We start from the raw sequence: 13,129 nt of genomic DNA, 5'->3' as shown, positions 1-13,129 counted from the left end.
CGTACGAAACATGCGTAGAAATAAATATTGCTCTGAGAATTAAACCACTTTCGTCTGCGACACTCAACGATCCATCCCGCGCCGAGGTAGATCGGCCGAGCACCGCTCCGACCGACCGACCGACGCGTCTCTGCTAGTAGACGCATTTCTAAAGGTCCGCTGGACGATGGACGATTCAAAAATACTAGTCTCTTCGGTATACGCGATTGGATTACGAGGAATTACGTCAGTCGAGGAAAAGATGGAAAAGCGTTCGCGTCTGACAACGAGTCGATCCAATTGCGTGCGACAAAAGTTGAGCGATGCGTATCGCGCGCTATTCTCTACATATTCCGCACGATAGCCTGTCCGCATAAAATGCACAGCAGATACGGACACGCGACTCATTCGTTGCGCAAACGGGGAAGCGCGGTGCGTCCGATTGCTAATTCGAACGTAACTCGATGCCACGGTTTTCAAACGGCTCTTCATCCTCCACCAATTTCGTTTTACGAAGAATCTACCATTTACGTTGGAATCTGTAACAACGGACTTGATCGCGATCTTACCCCCGCGCTCGCGCGCGCGCGCGCGCGATGCGCGACAGTCTCGTAATCGAACGAAAAAGAAACCGACCGACGGCCTACCACCTACCGTACAATTTGCCCGACAACCAATCGTTTCGATATCGAATCGCGCGTATCTCAAGAAACTTGCGTGACGTAGAAATCGAAAGTTTCGAGAGACGTTCGAACTTGTAGCGCTACGCATCGGGAAGAATCGTTGCGCGTCCTTGGATCTCCAGCAGTTTCCGTGGTTGCGCGAAACGCGGAAATCGGAACACCTTCGAAGGAAACCAGGCCAACCGACGCGTCCCGCTCTGGAACTTTCTGCAGAGCAATTGCTTTAAGATTATACTTTGATTAACTTCGATTAAAACGAGATCGTGTCGGTGCTACCGTCGTTTTTCCATAGAAAATCAGGAGATTGCCCGCGACTCGGAACGCACGTTTTCGACGGCGCGACACCGTTATTGAAACAGTAGCACCAGATAAGAGGCGTTACGCCCATAAATTATCGAGCACCACGATACCTACTAGTACCGTCATGTGTCCACGATTTTATGAAATTTCAACAATACCTATACACGTGCGAGTACATAAATATCGCGCGACGACGCGTTTCGAAGAGATTAATTCGGAGGGAACCCGAGCGTTCTCGTCGTTTCAGCGGTTCGGGAAACGCAGCAGTCGCAAACGGGACCGCCTTCGCAATGCTCTAGTTGCCTGGAGCCACGCGATAGAAATAGAAAGTTGCTTGAAATCTGTTCGACGTCTCCCCGACCGATTCGCATCCAGCTAGAGAGCAGAGCGATCGGAACGATCGACGTCGAGCAACGCTTCGGGGTCCAGCTGATCGCGATCGTTGGAAGCTGCGACGGACAACGGACCGCGGGTAAAGCCGACGGTCGCGACAACCGAGGCAATCCAGCTCTAATTACCGTCAGGTGAGTTTTTCGTCGCTGTCTCAGGAGCCTCTCCACGTCCGTCGAGTTCCGCGTTCTCGTATCATCGAATTCTCAGGATGCTCGGAACAAGGCGCGCGCGCCCAGCTTTCGCGAATCGAAATTACAAAAGTTCATGGTCGTTTTTCTACATCGAAACACAGCGGAAGCATCGGACGACTGGGAACGTTGCTCGCTGGCGCTTCTCGAGAAGCTGCGATTCGATGATCGTGGAGAAGATGGACGGGTCGGTTGCAGACCGCGCATCGATTCCATTTACCGAGAGAGCAGTCGGCCAGACGTTAGATAGTCGCCGCGGTCGACGTTGACGGCGTCGACGCCGCTGCGTCCAACGCTGCGTAGAGTATACATGTACAGAGTATAGCCTACATAGACTATGGACCATAATCTCGAAAGACGATAATACGTATACATATAGGCGAAGAGACGGTGCGACGGTCGCGTCTTCGTCTCCCCGATTCGTTTCGCTGTCTCGGCTTATACTTGGATCGGTCGCCACGTGACTGCGTAAGCCTGGCGAGATGCGAGAAACAGCTCCCTTCGTCGCCGTCGCCGTCGCCGTCGTCTTCGTCTTCGTTCACTCTCATTACGTTCGATTCGCTGGTCCGCGATAGACGTCGCGACGCCGCCGCTACTCTCTCGCGTACGCGCTCGCGCTCGCGCTCGCGTTCGCCTTTTCGATTCGCTACCCTTCGTGTTCTGCCCTCTGTGCTCTTCGCTAATCGGCCGACGCCGCGACCACCGACGTCTGCCTTAGATCCATCGACGGCCCGCAACTGCGCCTTGCCTTCGTCATGACAGGTTTTTTTTCGTTCAGTATTTATCACGGATCCGACCCGCGGTCGATCGCAACATTTTCAACTCGAAGCGACGACGAGGCAAACGCTGCCGTATACCTTATCGAAGTAGAAATTTGACATTCGACTCGAAGGAAACTTTAGAGTCGATCCAAGTATCGAAGTACATACGTAGCGCGCGCGAAAGAGGAAAAGCCAGTCTGCAAACCTGCGAATCGAAGCTGCATTCGACGCGCGCGGGAGAGGCCTTGCGATCAATGTCTTTTAGGCTTGTTATTTGGAAGATTATTCTTAAGATCGCTTTCGATAAGATACGCTCGGCGACAGAATATTTCCGCGCGTCGCATTTTCACGACCGCGTTTGCAACATTCGCGTTCGCGAATTTACCCACCGGTCGCAAACGTCGCAAACGTCGCAAAGGGAGAGTCGAATCTTACTCTCGATGTTTCTTCGGCCGAAAATCTTTCAAAGACGTTCGACGCGACCCCCTTGTCTTCTCAATCAAATTTGGATCGATTACTCCGCGTTTGCCGCGCATCCGTTTGCAACGGTTGATACCAGCAGATAGAATTCGCGACGAGGTTGAAATTTAAAGTGCTGCCGCTGCGCGGTATCGCAACGATATCGCGCTGGGCTATTATCAACGTCGTGAATCATCTGGCTGCCGGTTGTCGGCTCCCGGCTCTGGCTTCCGACGATTCGAATCGTTCCACCGTTGGTGGTCAGTGGTCAGTGGTCAGTAGTCGATGGTCGGTGGTCGGTGATCGTTGACCGGTTTGAACTTTTGACGCGCGACGTTGCGACACCGTCAAACGAGAACGTTCGCATCGTCGATGTTTTTCGTACCGTAAAAATAATCATGGGCGACGAAGACGAATACTTGATCGGTAATGTCGCCGTAAGAAAATTGCGCAGAAGGTGAAACGAAGACTGGTCCTATCGAGGACACCTTGTCGCGTCTCTCTCTCTCTCTCTCTCTCTCTTTCTCTCTTCCACGGTCGCATCCTCCAGCCTCGTCCGCTTCTCCCGCGAAAGCGAAAGGAAAATATCGCGGCGCCGATCATTCTTCGAATATCTACCCCTTTTTTTTCTACTCGGTTCGGCCAGGATTCGCACAATCGAGCGTCGATGCTCGGGGGAACGGTTCCCGGTGGCCCCACGTGGCTCGCCTCTACGCAACGCGTAGGAAGCTGGACTCTGAACGCTGCGTTACGCGCAGCTCCGATCACGCGTCGTTCGCGTGCAGCTGCTCGTATTTCCCGCCGATTCTTATCGAACAGAGTATAGAGTATAGAGTATAGAGCCAGCGATCTTTCTTCGAAATCACCCTGCACGTTAACACCATTTTCCGCATTCGATAAACGCGGTACGCGTCAGTCAACGGTGTTGTTTTAGGTCATACGACAAGGCTCTCGCGAGGTCTTGGCGTTCGACCAGTCCGAGCGTCCGACGAACGCGTTTATCGACGATGCCTGGTTCGAGAACGTTCGACTTTCGACTTTCGACTTCCGAAAGCCGGAAGATCGGCAACGCGCCACTCCGAATTACTCGAAATCGAAGGGCTGGCGGTCGAAGACGCCAAAGACGCGTCGCTCGGCGAAGGCGTTCGGAGACGTTCGGCCAACGCTGACCAGGTTACGAATATTGTTCGCAGATTATCTGAGCGACGAGATGTCGGCGACCGTGCCGGAATTAACGGTGAGGCGGCCGGTCTACCATCAGGACGAGCTGAACCACTTGTGCAGATACGCCAAGCCGAAGAAAACGCGTGAGTATCGCGAGTAACGCGCGATGCGAAATCGCTCGAAAGCGCTGCTGCCTGGAGCCTGGAGTTTGGAGTTTGGAGTTTGGAGAGCGCGAGCGTGGCGCTACGCGACTTAATTTCCAATCGGCTGGTCCGCGTTGTTCGCGGCAGGATGGAGCCTCGCTTATCTAGTCCAAACAAAAATCGTCTGGGGACAATGGATCAAAAAGATTCGGTTCCTTTTACGATCGCGGCGTCGCGCGACGCGGGTCACCCAGTTAAGTGTCTATTACAGTTTTCGACGGCGATTACGCGTAAGCGTAGGCGTGGTACGCAGTCGAGTGGCAAGCGTACGCGTAATCGTCGTTAAGCCCGACAAACGGGGGGCACGCGGAACGCGGATCGCGAAGAGGACTCGATAAAGAGCAGCGTTCTCGCGCGCTCGTCTCCGGAAGCTCGACTCGAATCGAATCGGTCTCGATCGTTTCGGCGAAAGACGGCGAAAGTTCTGCTCGAACCAAAATGCCGCGCGGGCTTCCCGCAGTCTCTCCGTAGACTCTGGAAAGTCTCGAAAAGTATACGGGCTCGCCGTGTAATTCGAATTGCCGAGTGCGAACGATGCGAGGGCAGTCGATGTTTCAGTTTTCCAGAGCATCTCTTCGAGATGCAAGAAGGTGCAGCCGCTGCTGGCTTTGAAGAACTCCGTACCTTTGATCGGCTGGCTGTCCAAGTACAACTGGAAACAGGACATCCTGGGCGACGTCGTCGCTGGAATCACCGTCGCGGTGATGCACATACCTCAAGGTAGCGTTTCTTTTTTTTTGGAATCGGAACGAACGATCGGTCGGAGGATGGAACGAGCTTCGAAATTGGCGACGTTTTCGATTAAAACGGCTACTCGACAGGAATGGCGTACGCGATCCTAGGCAACGTGCCGCCGATAGTCGGCATCTACATGGCTTTCTTCCCTGTCCTCGTTTACTTCTTCCTCGGCACGTCCAGGCACAACTCCATGGGTAAGTAATCGCCTTCGATGATCGCCCCTCCAACGAAGCCGAAAAGTTACAACTAACGCGTGTAGCATCGGTAGCATCGAAATCCATGTTGCACGGTATCTTTTGGTAGCATCGATTGCGAAACGCGCGTGAAACCCAGCGAATTCCACTCTGAAAAAATATCTTATCGAATCTCGCATCTTTCCGAACAATATGTCGAAAGCCGTTATTTCGACCGCCCGTCCTCTTTTCCCCACCTCTTTTCCACCTCCTCCTTTTATTAACCGCATCTCTTCCGACTACTTCCTATCAAATATTTGCGGACGCGCGTGCCCTGATTACGAACCGACAACACCGACGAGAGATTACGAGTTTGCGCGTTCTGAAAAACGCGAGGAGCAATTCCAGCCCGCTTTTGCGTTCGCGTTGGAGCAACTTTCGAACGCGAAAACCATGATATCGCCTTGTTCTTATTCTTGCTTTGAAACCTGTTGCTCGATCCTCGCCTCGACCCTCAATTTTCCAAGGTCTATCGGTATTTCTAGAAAATTTGATTTCGGTCGATTTGAAGCGGTCGACCTCGAGGTCGGATACACGATCCAAATATTTCGACGAATTCCGCGGCTCCACCGATCCCGAGCTCCCAACATTTTTCAAATCGAACAAACTGTTCGGCTGGTACGCGGTTCGGTGCATTTTGCAGATGCGAGCAGACTGCAAATTGTAAACCCGCCAGGACTCCCAAAGCATCGAGCAATTTCTATTTCCACGTTCGTCGACTACCGCAAAGACGAACGATCGTTCCTACCCGATAATTAGGCACCGCCGATCATCGCGTCGTAAGTAGCGACGATTGTTCTGAAGAAGCAATTATTTGTCCCGTGTGAAGGCACGTTTGCGCTGATCTGCATGATGACCGGAAAAGTGGTGACGACTTACAGCTCGCAGACCGACGGTTCGGGCCGCGATCGGACCGATCTCGGCAACGGGACCGGAGGAATCGAGCCGCCGAGCCCCCCCGTCGCCGATCAATATTCGCCGGTGGAAGTTGCGACCGCGGTCACGTTCACCGTCGCCGTAATTCAGGTAATTATTCCTCGTCCTCGATCGATTCTCGGCCCGATCGAGCTGGCCGAGACGCGAGATCGGTCTCGCGTTCCTCCAAACGCGCGCAAAGTCTCGTCTCACGAAGGACGGCCGACGCGCGACCGGTTCCGCAGATAGGAATGTACGCGTTGCGGCTGGGGATCATCGCCACCCTCCTCTCGGACAGCCTCGTCAGCGGATTCACCACCGCAGCCGCCATTCACGTGTTCACGTCGCAGGTCAAGGATCTGCTGGGTCTGAAGGGCCTGCCCAAGAGGAAGGGACCCTTCAAAGTGATCCTGGTGAGTCCGATGCTTATACCTTTCCCAATTCTTTTTGGGAATCTCGGTTCTATGCGGGCTTAACGAGGTTGCGCGCGAGGCTGACGCGGACCAACGGAAGAATAGTTGTCCATTTGTATCGTTGTCGCGATTGATTTAACGGGTCCGATTAGTCGCGCCAGCTGCGGCCAGCCGACGAGCAAACGTTTCTTGCCTCCGCTCTAGACTTTGCGCAACGGCGTAATCGAACGAATAGCAAATCCCGGGCTACGCTTATCGTTCGACTATCCTGTACACGTTTTATCACCAAACTGTGCTATGCGCGCATATGTAAGCGCGTATGCATACGTAGCGCGCAAAAAGCAGTCAAAGTTACGGTAACATTGCTTTCGGAACAAGCACGGAGCTTGAACTTTTCCACGCGATAACAACGCTTGCTCTCTTTTGGAACTTGGAACAGTCGAGCTGCTTTTATTTCTTTATTGGCACATTGAACGAACACGTGCCTTCTCCTCCTCCTCCTCCTCCTCCCCCTCCTCCTCCTCCTCCGCCGCCGCCACCATATCGATGTCGCTACACGAATCGTCGTTCAAATATTGTGCAAAGTAGAAATATAGCTTAGCTGCGAATGTCTCGTCGTTTTGTTAAATTGGAAAATTAGTTGGAGCTCGATCCTCGATTTCTACCATACCGTCGACCGTTGAAAGACCTTCGATCGCATATCCTAGTCCAACGATAAAAACGATAAGGAGAACGGAGATCCAGGGACGTTTGCAGCATGCTATGTAGACACGTGTAGGTAGATTTCTCGTTGCGTCTAGATGCTAGATTCCGCAACGGATAACGAGCCGTGTCCAGAGTTTAGACTATAACGTAGCCCCTAAATATGTAAATTGTGTGCAGCATCTTCGAACGTCGATTTTCCTAGAAAACTTGAATATTACCATTTCCGAGGAAACCGAGATGGTGGAGCAGGCATCGTCAACGACATCGACCGAACAGAGAAACGGAACGCGACGTGCCTCCCGGCGACCTGTCCTCGCCCGACACGAGAAAGCAAGAATGTCAGAGAGTTAGCTCGACGGCGCGAATATTGCGAACGCGTAACGGATCGATCGATTGCGCGAGCCGGAATGCTCGATCGCGTCCCATCGCTGCTGACCTCCCCGTCTTCTGTTTTCCGGGACTCGACGTTTCCGCGCAGAGATTCATCGGCGGAACCCGCGCCGCGCCGCACTTTCGATTTCGATGGAGAGTTTGATCGATCGCGCGAGAATTGAATCGGACAATGCATGCCCGCGTAGTTTTACATTTCAATAATAAAAATGCCAGATCTCGATGGTATTCTCCTCGTTTTGTATTCGATGGAATCGCGTGTGTTTCAGACTTACGTGGATGTTTTGAAAAACATCAACGACGTCAATACGATCGCCGTCGCACTCTCCGCGGTAACGATCGTCGTCCTCGTGGTCAACAACGTTCTAAAGGTTGGTTCGAAGCTGGCCGAGAAACCGAAAACAAGATTTCGCGAACGATTCCTGATCGACGAGATGAAATCGATCGTTTTGTCCACAGCCGAGAGTCGCCAAATTAAGCCCGTTCCCGATTCCCATAGAAATGCTGGCGGTCGTGATCGGCACGGTGCTCGCGGTGTACGCGAACCTCGAAGAGGCTTACGGCGTTGCGACGGTGGGCCACATACCAGTCGGGTAATTAACGATATCTCCCGTAAAACGAAATGGAAGGAGAAACCTTCGAACAGAAGACGAACGCTTTTTCCGCAGCTTGCCTGCTCCGTCGTTGCCGCCGTTGGCCCTGGTGCCGAACATCCTGATCGACAGTTTCGTCATCACCATGGTGTCCTACACCATCTCGATGTCCATGGCGCTCATCTTCGCGCAAAAGTGCAGCTACGAGGTGGACTCGAACCAGGAACTAGCCGCGCAGGTGAGTCGAATCGGTCGAATCTTCCGACCTCTAGATCGGAAAATTCTAGATCGGAAAATTCTAGATCGGAAAATTCTAGATCGGAAACGGAGATCTTTGTCCGCGAGTGGCGCGAACCGCGAAGCGAGGAGCGAGAAGCCTCGACCCAGATCTATCTTCGCGGAGGTTGAACTTGAATATCTGCTCCAACAATGGTATCCGTTCCACTCGTTGACTAACAATAAGCCGCGAGGATAGATGCCATCTAAAGAAATTCCGCGATTACAGTCGGCCTAGTTCGCCAAAGCCGGCTTTGATCCGACAAGGCTGGCTCCTTGGCCGCGTTGATCCGCAACGTTGATCCCGATTCGATGCGATGGTTTTCAGGGCATCGGTAATTTAGTCGGCTCCTTCTTCTCCTGCATGCCTTTCACCGCCTCGCTCTCTAGATCCTTGATCCAGCAGACCGTCGGAGGACACACTCAACTAGCCAGCTTGATCTCCTGCTGCATCTTGGTCAGCGTTCTCCTCTGGATCGGCCCCTTTTTCGAGCCTCTGCCTCGGGTAAGCCAAACCTCGAACCACTCGTTCGAACGAATCTGCTGAGCCAAACGTTGACGCTTTTGAGCCGGCTGAACGCATCGAACCGGCTACAAGTTTCGTTTAAACGCCGACGCGCTTGTCATAACCGAGCGCGCGTCAAACTAAACCCTAGAGCTTCAAATCTAAACAAAGCAGAGAAAGCGATCGTGGGGAAACCCACTTTCGCTTTCGACCGATAATGATACAGCGAAACCATTCGTCCTTCCACGTTCCACGTTCCACGTTCCACGTTCCACCTTCTACTACATTGGTGCAAAAACGCTAACATCGTAACCCTTAACGTAAGCAATGTTTTGAACTAGTGCGTTCTAGCCAGCATAATCGTGGTAGCTCTAAAGGGCATGCTGACGAAGGTGACAGAGTTCAAGAAGTTCTGGAAGCTGGAAAAGTCCGACGGCGTCATCTGGGCGGTGACCTTCGCTACCGTTGTCCTGCTGGACGTCGAGTACGGACTGTTGGTCGGCATCGTCCTCTGCGTGGGCAAGCTGATTATGTTCGCCGTGCATCCATACACCTGCGCGCTCGCACTAGTACCCGGCACCGAGCTCTATCTGGACACCAGCAGATACAAAGGCGTACGAGTCAACGCTAAGTTTACACTTCCCTTTTCTACCTTCTACTTTCCATGTTCGCCGCGTGGCCAACCAGTTTAGAGCCGATTCTAAACGTCTCGGGTAAACTGTTGCAGACCGTCGAGCTGCCGCGGATCAAGATCTTCCACTACTCCGGAAGTCTGAACTTTGCCTGCAGACAGCACTTTCGCGACAAGGTGTACAAAGTTGCTGGCCTGACGCCGCGGAAGGAGCCGGACGCGAGCTTCAGGCACGACGAGCTCAAGGAAATTGAAAGGGTGAGCTCCGAGCTCGCGGCTATGGCTTCCCGATCGATTTGCTATCGCGCCGGTTCCGCACTTTGACGGGTGAAACGTCGTTCGATCCGATCTTGCGAAGCGGGACGAGCGGCGCATCGCGGCCCTCGATGTCGCGTCCGCGATCCAAAGCGACCTCGAAGCTTTCGTTGGATTCGCATAAATTCGGCTGGGTATATCCGCTCACCGTAGGATCGGCTAGAGTAAAAGTAGGGAATAGAATTAGCTGCGAGAGGTCGATGATCTCGACACTGGTATTCTACGATACCGCCGGCAGGCGCGTCGAAAAAAGTCAATTTCCTCGTGATTACGTTACAGTTACGCACCCTGATATTGGATTTCACCGCGGTGAGTCACATGGATCCGGCGGCTGCAACGACCCTCGGAAATTTGATCGACGAGTACTCCGATGCGGACGTGTTCGTGTACGTTGCCGGCTGTACCGGTGAGTAGAAACGTCATGATACAATCGTCGCCGACGAAGCACCAGACTACAGCCAAAGTAGACCGATTGTTCGATGGCTTTCGATTGTTGGCAAAAATATCCGCGGACGGTTTCAATAATTCAACGATTGTCCTATGTACCTTGCAACCTGTGACGCCTGTGAGTACGTACAAGGAGGAATGATATCTGCGATTTAGTTTCACGATCCGTTTGATTTTTCCCGATTTAAGATGGACTTCCTCTCCCCCCCCCCCCCCCCCCTTACTCTTCTTCCGGTTTCTCCCTAGTCCCTTCATAGCAAAATTCTTTGCTCAACGTTTTTCTTATCGTTTGTCGGAATATTCTTCTTCTCTACGGAGGCGCCTCTTTCGAAAAAACGTCAAAGCTCCGCGCAACTCCGTACAGCGACAATCGGTGCAGCGGCAAAACCCTCAAACTACTAGCTAAATTATCAGCGGTAGACTGAGCTAATTTTTTCAGCGTTTTGTCACAGTCTTTCGATTTTTCTCCGAAAGACGTGCCACCGTCGCCATATACAATGTATATACGAGAAAATAGTTCGATGTCGATATCGTGTACAAAAACGGACGACAACATTGCAAAACGTAATTAATTGCTTTTTGAACTATGCCAACCATTATGCTAATTAATTATATTTTTCGCTATCGTCGTTTCATTTTTTGACACGACATCGATGCAAGAGATTTTTGCTCTCGTCTTGCGTGGAACGGAAAGCTATGGTCTACGGTATCATTGGCGAATGGTTGCACGGTTGGTAAGAACGAGTAAATTGGTCGGAAACGAAAGCTACCGAATGCAACGAACGATCACGAACCCGAGCGACAAAGAAGCGTCGTGCGTTAATTGCCAATTGCAACGTTCGTTTGAACGTGTTGTTGCAGGCCCTGTGTACGAGATGATGAGAAAGTGCAACCTGACGGAATGTAGAGGCGGACTGTTCGCAGTATTCCCCACCGTGGCAGACGCGGTCAATTTTGCGAGATCCACCAACGAGCCCGCGTGGAGCTCGCCCGTATACGAAGACTCCGCCATCGCGAGATTATGATCTTGTTTGTATTTGGTACGATTATGTGCCAACTTTTTTAGAGAGGAACGTTCGCTCAACGTATGTTGCTACTCTCGATTTTTTGAGTGGTCGATGACCATCTTGATTGTTATTGGACTTTGGATCTTTGAACCGATTCGAATAATTTCTGTTGAACGCGAACGCTCACCGAAATCTGTTATACCTATTTACGTACTTGGTTCGCAATGGTCTACAATTTGTGCGACATCGTTTCTTTCCAGCATGCAAATGTTTGGTAAAGCTACTCGACTGTTAACTACTTTGGTATCGATTTGAAAAAAGATCGTGAAATTGGTAGCTATGTACATTCTTTTATATTTATGCAAATACTTTAAGTATGGTACAAAAGAGTCGACGAGGCTGGCCACGAAACGATATTTTCCAATTGTAAAAGTATCTTAGCTCGGTCTCGTCTACGGATTCCGAGTCATGTTATTAGCAATTGCTCCTCGTTACACGTTGCTACGAAACGCGTATGTTCAACGTTGTTCCTTGCAACCGTGACAAGTACATTCCCTATCCTATGACATCGCAAGATCGCTTTTACTGAAAAAGTATCGATACTTAATATTGTACGTAATATTTTACATAAAATATTGTAATCTTAATCGATTTTATAAGAATTATTCCTTACCCGTAGACTGCGTTTAGAACGACGACCGAATTACATATTATTGGCAGACACTACAAATTTAAGCATTTGAAATTTCCGCCACGGAGAAGCACCCGTGCGGGTGCGTGGCAAGCTGCGAATGTTGCGCGTGCGCGTACAACATTCTGTTGCCTACTCTGTTGTGTGTATAGTGGATGCTGACACTGGGCAACGTAACAAGCTCGAAGCGGAGGTTGTACGAATACAGCCGGTACATTAGTATTATTTATTTACAATGAACGCGTGGATGCAATACTTCAAATCCATTCCTATGCATATGGTAAATTTATAAATTATATCGATCGCGACGGAGGTATGTACCTTTGTAGTATCCATTTAACCTCTTTGCGCGAGGTTATGATCTTCCGATACGAGATACAACAGGTGTTACGCGTTGCGATAAATACACAATACGAGTTGGAATTCAGTTGGATAAACAATTGCATTGTTACTTTCCAGGATTACGAGGGCCAGGCACGAGCAGAAAATTTGTCCTGGGTCATTATAACGCTTTTTGGAGTAAGAGACCATGTTTGTAATACTCGATCGCTATCCGAAAGAAACGATTACCATCAAAATAATTCGCACTTCTAGGTGGTTGGACTAATATGGGGCTACGTGATCCAACAATTCTCGCAAACAATTTACATTATCGGTGCTGGATTTCTAATGGCTGCTGTAATCACGTTACCACCCTGGCCCATGTACCGCCGCAAGCCTTTAGACTGGCAGAAACCGCAGTGTCAACATTGTGACGTCAATGCTAAAGCAGAAACCAACACTTTGTCAAAGTCGAAGAAAAAGAAATAGTTTGTCGCCGATTACCATACTATTTATAAATGTTACGCGAGAATACTTGTCCGTGTAAGGTAACAAAGAATGCTGTTGGAGCGATCTCGCATTTTAAAGCATGTATATCGTGACTATTGAAACCACTGTACGTATTTAATTGCGCCAAGTCTGTGTAACAATAGCGATTGAAAACAAAGTGGTTCGAAGAATACGTTACAAGAATTAAACACATTCCGATACTTGGAAGGAGAAGCGTGTTTCCATGGTTTTCTTTTAATTCGATGTATCGTCGTAATGTTGCAAAGCGTTGCTACGCGATAATTTCAACACTCCCATTCAGATTCAACA

The 13,129-nt window shown here is 50.7% G+C and overlaps 1 protein-coding gene and 1 pseudogene across 2 annotated transcripts; both read left to right on the top strand.

Moving 5' to 3' along the window:
• The first annotated feature begins 2,108 nt into the window (after positions 1-2,108).
• Positions 2,109-12,659, top strand: LOC144473156 (prestin). Of its 2 annotated transcripts, none has more exons than XM_078186783.1 (17): positions 2,109-2,305; positions 3,957-4,070; positions 4,689-4,850; positions 4,952-5,062; positions 5,931-6,127; positions 6,262-6,429; positions 7,794-7,895; positions 7,984-8,117; positions 8,193-8,355; positions 8,722-8,898; positions 9,240-9,512; positions 9,626-9,787; positions 10,124-10,250; positions 11,153-11,909; positions 11,978-12,302; positions 12,449-12,508; positions 12,584-12,659. In XM_078186783.1, exons 1-14 carry the CDS (start codon positions 2,299-2,301, stop codon positions 11,314-11,316), a joined length of 2,061 nt encoding a protein of 686 aa, XP_078042909.1. In that variant the 5' UTR covers positions 2,109-2,298; the 3' UTR covers positions 11,317-11,909; positions 11,978-12,302; positions 12,449-12,508; positions 12,584-12,659. The 2 variants fall into 2 exon arrangements, with proteins under 2 accessions (XP_078042909.1, XP_078042908.1); XM_078186782.1 differs by lacking the exon at positions 2,109-2,305 and adding an exon at positions 3,044-3,189.
• Positions 12,225-12,799, top strand: LOC144473345 (signal peptidase complex subunit 1 pseudogene; annotated as a pseudogene).
• Positions 12,800-13,129: the final 330 nt, after the last annotated feature.

The sequence above is a fragment of the Augochlora pura genome, chromosome 7 (genome assembly GCF_028453695.1).
Source record: "Augochlora pura isolate Apur16 chromosome 7, APUR_v2.2.1, whole genome shotgun sequence".
Taxonomy (NCBI): domain Eukaryota; kingdom Metazoa; phylum Arthropoda; class Insecta; order Hymenoptera; family Halictidae; genus Augochlora; species Augochlora pura.
Note: the sequence above shows the minus strand (reverse complement) of the source record. Positions and strands in the feature narration are given on the sequence as shown.